Source organism: Hipposideros armiger, unplaced genomic scaffold, assembly GCF_001890085.2.
Source record: "Hipposideros armiger isolate ML-2016 unplaced genomic scaffold, ASM189008v1 scaffold_310, whole genome shotgun sequence".
Taxonomy (NCBI): Eukaryota; Metazoa; Chordata; class Mammalia; order Chiroptera; family Hipposideridae; genus Hipposideros; species Hipposideros armiger.
The window spans coordinates 1,221,995-1,235,864 of record NW_017731660.1 but is presented as its reverse complement, the minus strand read 5'-3'; the positions used below and the strand labels follow the sequence as shown (position 1 = coordinate 1,235,864).

At 40.6% G+C, this 13,870-nt stretch overlaps 1 protein-coding gene across 2 annotated transcripts in view; it reads left to right on the top strand.

Annotated features, from left to right (window-relative positions):
* TMEM131 (transmembrane protein 131) overlaps window positions 1-13,870 on the top strand; it is a 206,234-nt gene that overhangs the window by 121,404 nt on the left and 70,960 nt on the right. For both annotated transcript variants that reach the window (XM_019660042.1, XM_019660041.1), the window contains exons 9-13: window positions 1,485-1,635; window positions 1,720-1,776; window positions 2,834-2,895; window positions 10,494-10,602; window positions 13,417-13,525. In XM_019660042.1, the coding sequence (XP_019515587.1) occupies window positions 1,485-1,635; window positions 1,720-1,776; window positions 2,834-2,895; window positions 10,494-10,602; window positions 13,417-13,525 (488 nt within the window). The remainder of the gene's footprint in view (window positions 1-1,484; window positions 1,636-1,719; window positions 1,777-2,833; window positions 2,896-10,493; window positions 10,603-13,416; window positions 13,526-13,870) is intronic.

Sequence of the window (13,870 nt, the reverse complement as noted above, 5' to 3'; positions counted from 1 at the left end):
GGCCCTCATGTGGGATCCGAACCAGGGCCCTCTGGCGTCCCAAGCCAGCTCTTAACCAACGTGCCACTCGGCCGGCCCTTCAATTTTTTTTTTTAGAATGAAGCTAGAACTGTCAGCTGTCAAATGACATAGCAATAACATAGATGCGAATGACTAGTACTTCCAAAAATGAACTAGTGCCATCTGTTGCAAACATGCGTCATGACTTTTCCGACAACCCAATGTTATTATTTGAAATGCCATTGGGTGAAATAATGTATAAAACAATGCTTCAGTAAATTAATTATAAGCTATTAAATTTGTATTATATTTCTATTGGGTTGCCGGAAAAGTCATGACATATTTTTTCTATGTTTTTCATTGCAAAAATGCATCATGACTTTTCTGACAACCCAATAGATAGAAGAAGTACGAACTGTGAAATATAATAGGTATCTGAGGGGTTTCATGGTGTAATGGTTAGCACTCTGGACTCTGAAATATAATAGGTATCTAATAAACATAAGAGAATTCAGATTTCTAGTTAGTTAAGAACGATGATGAATGGTAGCTGAGAAGCATGTTTTAATATTTCCAGTGGCTATAAGAAAATATACAGTGATTCTTTTTCCTACAAAGCTAAGAGTAAGAAAAATATCAGTTGGCCTTAACTTCATCCAAAGCCGATTTCAGTGCATGAGAAAACCCAGAGACCAAGTCAGCTCCCTAGAGATGGGTGAGCTGGACGAGTGGATGGTCCCTCTCTAGTGGCCCCAGGAGGAGGGTTCCAATCACCACTTTCCTACTTTGGGACTAGAAAGTTGCATGTAGAGGTTAGTGAAGAACAGTAAAATCTAAGACACAGACATTTCTTAAATATGCCAAAAGGTGTGTGCAGAGAAATTGTGGTGGTCCCAAGGAAGCCAGATTGTTCTAAAACCAGGAGAAGAATTACACCTCAGAAAAAATGTTTGTCAGTGAGTCTTCCTTATAGTGTATGTCTGAGTGTTCTCTTGTTACAGACCTGAGAATTGATGTTATCTTCCACACCTAGAGCCTTCCTGACCCAGTTGATAAACTGGGATTTGCTTGGGAAGCTTTGTTTTGTTAGGTTTTAAATGAAAGGGAAGCAGAGTCCAAGCTCTCTGGTTATGACTGCCGCAAAGCATTTCCCTCTGATGGTGACATTTGTGTTGGTTAGAGAACTTCAGGGCTGGATTATATCCCTACGCACCAACAGTACATGAAAGAACCACTGATTTTATAGATTAATTCTACTAATGACACCTTTGGAACTGACAACGCACGTTTTTCGTATTTTAACATCCTCCAATATTGGAATGTGTGCTACAGTCAGTGAAATATACTTGTTTACTTAGCAGTGATTTTTTTTTCTTGTATATAAAATAATTACGCATCTTTCAATCAATATCATCTTATTCGATAAACCGTGGTTTTGCAGCATTATGAAAGCTGTGCTACATTATGGTCTGTTAACTTGTCAGGAAATTCCTCCTTATGAAACCAAGGGAGTGATGAGAGCCAGCTTTTCATCCAGAGAAGCGGATAACCACACAGCCTTCATAAGAATAAAGACTAACGCTTCGGACAGCACAGAGTTCATCATTCTTCCCGTCGAGGTCGAGGTTACAACAGGTGAGTGGAAAACTGCAAGTTTGTTTGTTTTTAATACATCTTACGCTGGCAAAGTAAAATATAATTGTTTTATTTTTTTCCAAGCTCCTGGAATTTATTCCTCAACAGAAATGCTAGATTTTGGTACACTGCGAACACAAGGTAAGAAAAGAGACAATGTGTTTGTGGGTCTTAAAAAGAAAATCCCTGTTTATTTCTAAATGAGTCTACTTTACTCCATTGTAATCCAGCTTTGAAAGTGCTTTCTAGTGGGTTATGTGTCCTTGTAGAAATCTACTTTTGGGAACCGAGAGCCATTGCAGGCTATATGCACCCCTTTCTTCTGGGGGACACCATTGCTTACCAGATGGGGAAGCAGGGCCATGGGATAACTTAAGGAAAGTCTCTTCTAAACACAAGATTGGAGCAGGAGGTAGTTGCCCAGTTTTGTAAATCCAGTTCCTCACCTATTTCTAGATTTTTTATTTAGTTATGGATTATTCAATTGCATGATAATGAAATAATGGTAAAAACTTGTCCCAGGTAGTCAGAAAAAGAATTCAAATTCTAAAGTTGAAAACAATCTAGTTAAGGATTTATTAAGTAAAAAGTAACAGTACAGTTGACACTGGAACTACGCTGGTTTGAACTGCAGGGGTCCACTTACACACAGACTGTTTTCAGTAACTTGTACAGTCGGCCCTCCATCTCCCAGGTTTCGCATCCACGGATTCAGCCAACCGCAATCAAAAACAGTATTTTTGATCCATGGTTGGGAATCTGCGGATGCACAGGACTGACTGTAGGCATTGTTCTAGGGCATTTTATGTACCGGACTTGAGCCTCCACAGGGGTCTTGGAACCAGCCCCCATGGATCCTGAGAGAATGTCGTTAAGTTTCTTGAGGGTCAAAAGTTATACACAGATTTCCACCTGCGTGAGGTCGGCACCCCTAATCCCTGTGGTGCTCAGGTGTCAACTGTACTTGCAATTTGGGATGTCCGTGGGCCATATGTAATTAAAATTTGGTTGTTTGGGATTGAAGACCCAGTTTTGAAAAATAGATTCTGTTTTAATATAATTTCACATTGCACATTGTTAAATCATTTTATTTCACATTTTAGAGCAGATTTAATCTGATACCTAATATAGATTCTAACTTGCTATAAATATAAAACATACCTTTTTAAGAAATATTTCTTTTCCTTAATTTTAACAGATCTACCAAAAGTTTTAAATCTTCATTTATTAAATTCAGGAACAAAAGATGTACCAATAACAGTAAGTTTTTATTCATTTATTTCCTAATTTATATATTCTTTGTTTTTAAATTTAGTGACAGAGTTAAAAATAATTGAACTCTTGTTCTAACAAAATTCATTTTGTGGTAGTCTGGTGACACTTTGGTTCTGAGTGTGATGTGAGAAACTGTTCTACCTCTATCCACCTGATTTTAAGGATGAGGAGGGAACATAGAGGATCTTCTCCAAGCTAAGTTTGAACTGAAGTTTATGAGGTTCCTGTTCAGGCAGAATCGTATGAAAGGCCTGTGGATGGATTCTGGTAGATAGATCCTAGGATCTGTGTGCCATGTGCAAAGAAAAACAGGTTATAGGATTCCATCAGGTTTGATTGCTAGACGTAGTGTATGAGCAAGTAAAAAGAGAGAAAGAAAACGCTCAGAGGTGTTGGGAAGAGAAATAATGAAGCCAAGAAGGATGGTGGGTAACAGTAGTGCTGTTAACATTAGTCATAGGCGCCCCTTCCAGCTGGCAGCAGCAGTAGTTACCCTGGATTGCATACTGTAAACTGGAGTCCTCTCTTCCCCTCACACATACACGCAGAGCAGGCTTTTATGCCTTAGAGTGGAATTAGGGTGCCAGGAGATGGTTTTAGGCAAAAAATAAATAAAGACAGGGATATCCAAATGTGGCTTAGTCTCAACCTTGCCTCCTAGTGAGGTCCCCAAAGTACATTCAGAGGGAATCCTGGAAGAGGAAAGGAAAGCAGTACATTTTTATTATAATCTGTGCTGATCAGAAACCAAAATTCAGACAAGGATAAAATCAGAGACCAGCTGGGCTTCAGCCTTGATCAGGGTCCTTTGTCCACCCACAGCCAAACCCAGAGTTACCAGCAGGCGGCGCAGTAGAGACCAGAGAGAGGAGAGGAGACAACCAGTGAGGAAGCCAGAGGCCCTCACCCCCACGAAACAGCATCTTAATGCAGTGACCTTGCTCGCTAGTGGGCTGCCTCCAGGCGGCGTCCTGCTTGGTGGGAGACCTGAGGGTGGAATAGGAGCGTGGGGGCTGGGACTACCCCACTTGGAGTCCTGCCCCTCCACTGCTGGTCTCCTCGGGTGTCCCCAGAGGCCTGAGACCCTTCCACAGGTGGCAAGAAAAACTTGGCCAACCTAGTACCATGGAAACAAAACACCAAAGCAGCATTGTCTCTTGTTCTTACCTTCCTTCTTAAACAGTAACCTTAGTCTATAGATTTCTCTGTGCTTGCTTTCAAAAAATATATTCATTTTTTTATTTGGTGACTTGATTATTTTCTTTAAATTCAGTCTTTTGAATGATTATCATGGAAGTTTCTATGGGAATTAAACTTATTGTGTCCTCCAGTCGTGACCTTTTACATAAGGAAATCCTACAGTGAATGTTTCTGTTGTGCAGTTTCTTTGTAATTACTATTTATAGCAATAATTATATTTTTCTAAAAATATATGCATAATGCTGATTGTTACTACTATATTGAGGGGTTAGTGATTCGCTTTGGCTCTTTAATCTGTACTGAAATTTTCACAAGTCTACAGAAAAATGAACAAAATAACTATAAATGCTTATAAAAATATGAGTGTGTGTATGTTAATATAAAGTTATAAACACCCTTTCTGGAGAAGGACTATTCTGCGATAATATACTTGTTTTTTTGTTTGATGTTAAAATACCCATTATTTTATGACTAAAAGTAGTAGATGGTTGTTTTTATAAAACAAATTTTGGGATGTGTTCCCTGGTCTGCTGATTCTGGGAGGAGTGCAGAAGCTTCACTGTTAACTCTTCTTTTCTGTGCTGGGAAGTCACCCCTGAGGCCACCTGGGCCCAGGCTTTGCTTGTGGGAAGTTTTAAAATTACTACTTCAGCCTTTTTGCTTGCTTGGGGTCTATTCAGATTTTTCTGTTTCTTCTTGAATCAGCTTCGGTGTTTGTCTTTCTAGGAATTTTTTCATTTCATATCAGTTATCTAATTTGTTGGCATACCATTGTTCATAGTATTTTCTTATAATCCTTTTTTTCCTGTGAGATAAGTAGTAATGTTCTATCTTTCATCCTTAATTTTAGTAATTTGAGTCCTGTCTGTATTTAAAATAACATTTTGGTCAGTCTAACTATAGGTTTGTCAATTATGCTGATTCAAAGAACTAACTTTTGGTTTTATTAATTCTCTCTGTTACTTTGACATTAAAATACTCTTTGTTTTATGAATCAAGGTAGTTGATAGTAGCAAATTCTCCTTCCCCTGCCACCCACATCCTTACATTTGCAAAAGAAAACTTAGAAAATCTGTTAGACTTTCCTCCACAAGCATAAACACACACATTCTAGATTTTAACAGTAGGTAAAATGCAGAGACCTACGAATCACTGCTGTATGTTACCATTTTTACAATCTAACTTTTTACCCATAGTTGTGATTGTTTTTGTTCAAAGTTTTCTAGTTTAATATGTATATCAGAATTTCCTGGACTGCAGTGTAATTCTTCTGCCAGCTTTGCCCAGGTTGCTTTAGCCGTAACCTGCTTCTCGGATCCTGGGTTTCTTCAGCCTGTGGGCTGCCTGGAGCACATATCTCTGCAGACAGGGTGACTCCACATATGCACTCCCCCTTCCCAGCCCTCTCCTCCTCGTCAGTCAGTGACCACCACAGAGGCCACCGCCGGCCGAGATGCCCTTCAGCTGTGGACCGCAGTGTCTGCCTGGAGGACAAACCTGGCTGTGGGTGGACACCCTACCCTTGCCTCAGCTTGAGATGTCACATGGTTTGTAGTTTTCGCGTGTTCTGCATGCTGTCTGTTCCTGGCTTCTTTCATGTGTGGGAGGCTGTTGCATAGAGCAGGGTCAGAGTGGGGACTTCTGTGCTTGTTGGGCAGACTTCAGGCCTGCAGTCGCTTCTCCAGATTAGGAGGATTTAGAGATTTGGTGGGCAAGTGCCTTTACAGAATGGACGGAAACAAATGTCTTTTTCAGTAAACATTTTCTAGGAAAATGAAATTAGCAGCTAATCCTAAGAATGTGAATGAAAAGAAATGCAGTATTCAATATTCTTGTGACAGGGAGTGAAATAGGCCATGTTCCCCCGTTCCTCTCTTACTTGCTCTCCTGTGGGTCAGGCACCATGCGAGGTTGCTCTGTGCATTGATTACCTTATGTACAGCAGTCCTATAAGGTGCATACAGCCTAGTTTTCTAAAGAGGGAAAATGAGTCAGAGCTTTTCAAGGGACTTACTCAACTATAAAAACTCCAAAGTTACGTGACAGTATATTAGGCATATAGTGACAATCCAATCTTTATGAATATATCATTTTCATTTTCATTCAATGTTTTAGTTAAAAACCTAGTGATCTCTGTATATGTCTGTATATCTTCATCTGCAGCTACTTATGTATGTATTTTTTTTCTAATATCTAAAGCCTACACCCATCCAGAGTTTGGGTAGATTTGTCTTATTTCCTCATTCATTCATCTCTTCCTTCAATAAATATTTAATGAGCATCAATGATATGCCACCTCCTGTGCTAAGTACTGAGAACACATTAGTGAATCAGACAGCCAAGGTTTTACTGCATCATTGTAAATGGAGCCACTTTACTTAAACAAGGGCATGTGAGTGTGGGGGAGGGGGAGTGGTTTAGATAGGATTGTCTGAGCAGCTGCCCTTCCAAGACATAACTAAGGACTAGGAGGTAGCCACCATAACAGAAAGTGGCAGACAGGTGTTCCCAGCACAGGGAGCTGAGTGAGGCAGGGATGGCTTTGGATGTGGTGAGAGACAGCGGCTGATGTAAAAGGTCTGGGCGGGAGAGTCATGCCTGCTGCCTGGAGCTGGGGATAAGTTTAGGTGTTACTGTAAGTGCAGCGGGGATCACAGAATTTGAAGCATTTCTGTGTTATGAAAGGCCACTGGAATTGCTTTGTGGAGAACGAACCGCAGAAAGTTAGAACTCTGATGCAGTGGTCCACGTAAGGTGTTTCTCGCCCCCACCCCCCGCCTTCGCCAGGGGGCGAAACCAAGTTATAAGAGCCCCCTAAGGCTTCTGTCTATTTCTACACAATGAGCCAGACTTAGAGATGAATGGATGGTAGGACGGCCTCGGCCTTCTTCCTCGTCACAAATATGTAGTTTGCATGAAGCTGGAGGTTTTAAATTCCCCTTCAGGAATTCAGTCTCTTCATCTTTGTAGACAGAGGACTGCTAAAGCAAGCAACTCCAAATACAAGCACCTCGCCTGGTAGTGGCAAGATGCACAGGTCCAGGTCTTCCTCCCGTTGGTCGTCTGTGGCACAACTTTGAGAATAGCTGTAAAACATTTAAAAACATTAATGCTGCATAAATATGGAGCAAATTTGCTTTACATGGCCTGAGAGGAACATTTGCAGGAAGGTTCCTTGTTAATTTAATTGATGAATAAGAATCCCCGAAGTGCTTACTTGTTTTGCCAATATCAGCTTGATAAGAGCTTTAGCAAATTTGTGCAGCTATTGTGTACAGTTGTTACTCACTGAAAAGTGATTTTCCTTGCTTGCTCAAATGCTTTTGTCAATTGTTTCAGGAAGTGCCGGGCCCCTGGGACTCCCTGGGGAGTTACTGCACACTAGTCGGGTATGAGTGTCGTGGGAAAAGGCTGGAACCATATTTAGAACATGTGAAGGCTGCATTTCCTGGGAATCTTCCCATATTTTTTCCACTTCTTGATTATCTTTAAGTAAGCAACAGTTAGTGACTGATACTGAAACAGACGTTAGTATATAAATCTGTTATTTACAAGTTAATGATTTGCATTATTTTTCATTTAAAGCCACCAGAATGAGCCAACTATTTAAGTATTTTGTTGTGCATTGATTTTGTTTCCTTGAAAATGGGTTTTAACTGATTTCGGGGGGTTTTTAGTGGTAATAAGTGAACATTTCAGACCATGTGTGTAAAACAAGTCAGTTGACTATTTGTTTACTATTGGTGGTGCAGTATGTTTAAAGGTCATGATACTGAATATAAAATTTCCCTCTGGTAAGGAAAATCTTAAAGTGGTGTTTCATGTGAGAAATACATTCATTCCTCAACTGGCCTAAGCTCTTACTACATACAGTGACTGTTTTTTAATAAGTACCAGTGCTTAGCTGTTTCCGGCATGGGCACTGTGCAGGGTGAGAACACTCCAGAAGTGCTTTGGTGGTCACTGCCATGCACAGTCTTTGGACATGTCTGAGCTGTCAGGATCATGGGGCTGCTGTGTCCCAGCCAGCACAGCCGCGTCTCCTGTGCAGGCCCTCTGCACAGTCCGCGCTTTCTAAGATCTCTCTAACAGTCTGGACCTCAGATTGGAAGTCACTTATTTGAACAAACAACAAAATTAATCAAATCACAAAATTTTGTAGATAGACGGACTCTTAGAAAACACCTAATCCAATCCCCTAGGATTTTACAGGTGGGAAAACTCAGGCCCAGAGTAGCTGGGCAGCTTACGCAAGCTCACGCTTGTAGTTAAGTAGTGAATACGCTCTTATTGCGTAAACTGATCACTGCATTGTCACATACGCATTTGTCCAGCTTCCCTTTCCTTGAGAAGTATTAGCACGGTAGTGTGGTATAAGGAAACAAATGAGACGTTACCCAATTTGTCGTTTATCTTCCACTTCACACTGCTATGAACACAGGCACATATATACACACACCCCCTTGAAAGAATGAAGATCTGTACTTTAAGTGGTTGCTGGTACCAGCAAGCTTTCCTGATAATAAATACATTGACATAAACAGATGGGCTCCCAGTCTCCATTAGAGATCCAAAAGCAAGGAAGGAGTTCTCAGACGGGGAGGAAGAAGAATCAAGTGCAAGGCTATGAGGACATGGGGCACAGAAACCTGCAGAGCCTGCCAGGGCCACAGTTCCAGGCCCAGCAAGACCTGCATACGCCCCAGGGCTGGCCCTGGCTGGCCAGCAGTGGGAGGGGGAGCAGCTCTACCCTCGGCGGGAGCAGGCAGTGTCTATAGTCCCTGCACAAAACCGGCGGCGTCCTTCCATGGGCCTCAGACGTGCGAAAGGGACGGTTTTTCTTCACACTCTTCTCTGGTGCTCCTTGTGCCTTCAAGGACCTGCCCTTTGTCCCATCCCATCTTTATGAGAGGGGAAGGGGAGGGCGAGGATCCAGGGCAATTGTGACCTACAGGGACCTTAGTGCTCCGTGTTAGCATACGTGCTGCCTGAGCATGTCAGAGGCACCAGGCTTTGGCAACAGTGTTTATAAACCTCTGAGCATTCCACAAAAACCCCAGATGGGTTTTGAGACCAAAGTAAGATTGAAATGAAATTCTAAAGGAAGATTTTTGAACGAGGTTTGTGGACAGTACCATAGTTTCACATCCATGTTTGGGCGGTGGGCTGCCGGTGCAGGAGGGCGCAGCACCCAGTCAGGATACCTGGCTTCCAGCTCTACCTCCCAGCACCTGGCTACGGAAACACCACTCAGTCCTGCACGATCCTCCTTACCTATAAACAGGGAGGCGGTGGGGATGTTTAAAGTCCCTTTAGTGAAAAACGCTTTGTGTCAGTGAGGATCATCGACTAAAAAATTACTGCACTTAAAAATGTATTTATTTTTTTAAGCTTGCTGAAAGAGTGCAAGCTTTTACTGTTTTTTATTGTTGTTGTTGTTGTTACTTTAGGTTTGTTTTTTAAATAGAAATACCATGTGTATTAAGTTTAAAGAGTTCTGACCTCTTCCGGTTGCACACCCCTGCTGTGGCCTCATACTCAGTCCCACAGCTGGGAGCGCCCTGCAGAGAGAGAGCGGGTGAGAAGGGACCTGCAGCACTGCCCTGGCTCCCAAGTTCATGGTCACCCTTCATCTGCATAGAGCCAGGTGTCACACTTAGTATTGGGACTTCTATAGGAGGGACCATACTGGACCATCGTCATGTCTCTTACTCTCACATGTGAATTAGGCATCCATTTGGAAAATTAAATACCCTTTTTTCTGTTTTATGAACTGACACCCAGTATACTGGTTTGTCTTTAGATTTGTACGCTCATCTATCATACATTTTTCTTCTGGTCATTTTATTTTATGAAGATATTCTAATGAAATTAATTGGAAGTTTTATTAGTTTGGCCTACTCCATTTAAAGGGACCACATAAAGTTAAGCTTTCCAAATTTTGATCCTGCCTGCCTTTTCCAGTACACTTTCCAGGGTAATGTAACTGAACCATTAGACTAACTCTTAACGCCGCATTGATTGATTTCAAGGTTTTTTTTTTTTCAAAATGTGTCAGAAATCCACAAAAAAACAAAAAGTTGATATTTTGACTATTTTGTGCATTTAATAACAATTTGAGCTGCTTTGTGTATAAGTGACATTATTTTTATGTATAAAAATTTGGGGGCCAGCCGAGTGGCTCAGTTGGTTAAGAGCTCACTCAAGAGTGCGAGCTCTGAGCAACGGTGGTTCGATGCCCTGCCCGAACTGAGCTTCCAACAGGTGGCAGGATGGCTCAGCTACAAAAAAAAAAAAAAAAAAATTGATATATTCATTCAGATATATCTGACCGTCGCGGCAAAAGAGCTAAAACAGTGATACCTGTTTTTTTCTCTTTGCAGAGTGTTCGACCTACACCACAAAATGACGCTATAACGGTACACTTTAAACCAATTACCTTAAAAGCTTCAGAAAGTAAATATACCAAAGTCGCAAGTATTAGTTTTGATGGTAAGTATTCATCTTTTTCTCTCTAATAGAGTGGTCTTATTTTGATAAACTACAAGGCAACTAAGTCAACATCTTAATATAGAAACCCAGACCATTTTACAGTCAGATTTTATATAGCTTAGGTTGGTTTTTCTTGTAAACCATCACAAACTCTTACTTGATTGTTTCATGAAAGAAAATATAACTTCATAAACCTAAATTAGCATTGGCAAATACATTAGGATTGGAATTAAATTTTTGTCATCTGGGCTCTTCCACATATATTCCAATTATGCATTGCCGTCATTATGAAGTCATTTTTTTTGTCATTAGGTGATAATGTATTTGAATTTCGGAAGCATATCTGAATTTGAGAGCAGGAATAAGGTATTCTCTGTAACATTTTCATATATTGGCTTTTATAAGCAAGGCCTAAGCTAAAATAATAGCCTTTATGATAGAATTGTCAAATTAGGTAACCATTATACTACGTATTTCGATATTTGGAATGTTACCCCAGACTTTAACATATTTTAATAGTTTGTTTTTATTAATTTTTGCCCGCTTTGCTACAGTATTTATTTTTATTTGCTGTCACAAAATTTTTCAAATAGTGACTTAATAGCTGCTTGAGTGTGTATGTAAGTAAACTTAATGAGAACAGAAATTTCAGAGGGGTCTTTTGTCATCGGGGTCCATGCAAGTGACGAGCCCCGCAGCTTAAACTCTGGCTTCATGACAGAGCCACTCTTCTCACAGTCCACATTTTAAGGCTCAGCTCCCCAGCAGATGACAGTATTTGATCACTGAGTGACCTGCAGGTGGCAGAACACTGGAACACTCTACATGTGTCTTTGAGAGAGAGTACCTGTGCCTAAGGCTCACACAGGGGTTTCTCAGGAGGGGCTGGGCCCCAGCTTCAGTCTTCACCCTGTGAGCTCAGAGCACACCCTGAGGAAATCCAGATGAAATATGTGGCATATTGTCATAATTCAGCTGCCAAGAGCTGGCACTATTGAAGGTTTTGATGCCGCAGTTATTTCCAAGTCTATGATAAATTGTCTTCTCTGTTGCTAAGATACCACAGTATGACCACCAGTGTCAATCTCAGCATCAGCAGGTACACTCTCTTGTCTTACCAAGAAAGAGAGGGGCCAGTAGGAAATCCTGAGCCCTGAGAACACTTGGGGCCCACCCTCCCGGTAAGCCCAGGGATGGGAGTACGGTCCAGCAGTGTCTGTCTGGGCCCCCGCTCTGCCCCTTCCGCTCCGGGACCAAACCTGCTGAATGTTCATTCTGGAGATGAATGAATGTTAGTAATGTAGGTTCTCCTGAGATCAGAATAAAAGAAGTGTGTCTTAAAGAAATTATGTAAAATTAAATACAGAGACAAAGAGAAAGCATCTTTTAAGCAAATGGCATATTTCTTAAAAGTGGTTGTTTTTATAAGGGAGAATCCCTCACCTCCCCCTCGGCCCACCACCACCCCAGGTCCCCACACACAGTACCACTGAGATTGCTGTGAAAATCAACAGGACATGTTTGTTTTATTTAACTTTTAGTATTTCCAGAATGCGCCATCTGTATTAACACTTCAGTGTTCAAGCATCTTTCTCATCAAGTCACTATTCTTTGTGATTTTCAACTGAATTTTCTTGAGGTTTTTGAAAACTGCATTTACTAAAATATCATTAGTAAGATACCATGAAATGTGTAAATTATGGCCCTTGTGATCAACTTTACATCAGAATAAATAGCAAAAACCTAAAAGCATCCAGAAATGGCTATGGAGCAAGCAGAAAGAAATGAAGCTTAATGGGAATTTAAATAATCTGAAATCACAGTCTGTATGTAGTCACATACTAGATGTCATACCTGTGTGTGTGTGTGTGTGTGTGTGTGTGTGTGTGTATGTGCACACGCGCTAAAGTTGGATAACAACCATTTGCAGAATTCACATGTCAATTCTCCTAAGCAGATATGCTTCTGAAGTCCTCTAAAGGGGATTAAGATAAACAGCTTCTGTATTTGCTTTGAAAGGAACATTCAGTGGGTACCCAGATGAGATCCAACTGAATGTATTTCTGTAACTCCAGAGAGAATTACATGGAACTACTTACTACAGAACTGAAAGCTTTTACTTCATCTGTGAGGACAACAGGGTAGCAAGGAGGGATGTCTCCTCTTACACTGTGAGTTAGGGTGGCTAACACAAGAAGCCAGAGCTCATAACCTACTTGGTGGGTATTTATAGCAAGACTCTGGCCATATAAAGAACAGCATTTCTTTCTTTGTGCAGCTGCAAGCCTGCGGTTCTCAGTAAGGGCCAGTTTCACTCCCAGGGGATGTTTGGCAGTGTCTGCAGACATTTTTGATTGTCACAGCTGGGGGTGCTACTGATATCTAACAAGTAGAGGCCTGGGATGCTGCTAAATACCCCACAATGCACAGGGCAGCCATCCCTCCCCCACCCCACCACCAAAAGTTCATCTGGCCTAAAATGTCAATAGTGCTGACGTTGAGAAGCCCTGCTATGAACAAAGCCATCGCTTAGAGACGTAGCTCAAATACAGCATTTTTCCTCCTGAATTGTGTTCATTTGCTAATTCCTCACTTGTTTGTCTTGTTACACAAAAATTAAAACGTTTTTCGTTTGAAAAACATGATATTTGATTTAAAATGTTGTAAAACTATTCTGTTTGTCAATTTGAAAGCTCAGCTTTCTTTTTAAGATTTTATCAGTCTACATAGTCACTCTCACACTCCTCTGTGTAAACTCTTTGGTAGCAAAAGATGACAGATTTTTTATGTGTGTTTTTTTATGTTTCCTTTCAGCATCAAAGGCAAAAAAACCATCTCAGTTTTCTGGGAAAATCACTGTGAAAGCAAAGGAAAAGAGTTATTCTAAACTTGAAATACCATATCAAGCAGAAGTGTTGGATGGGTGAGTTTCTCTTTAAAATAAATTCTGTTTTATTGCCAATTGACTTTAGCAAAAGTCATAGCCAAATTCACATTAAACTCTATGGCACTATTGTTGAAAAGAATAACTTCAACTGTAAAGGAGAAAAATCTCTATATTTTTGTTTATTTTTTACTTTCTTAGAAGAAAAAGGTAAATGGGATGATATAAGTTGGGCTTACCATGAAATCTTAATGATTTGATAATATAATAGAACAATGAATCTGTGATTTTTAAATAATATTTAAATTATTTGAACCATTTCTGTAATTCCTTTTGTAACATGAAAAGTGGTTGTGGCTTATTATTAAAGTAGATTGTTAGCCC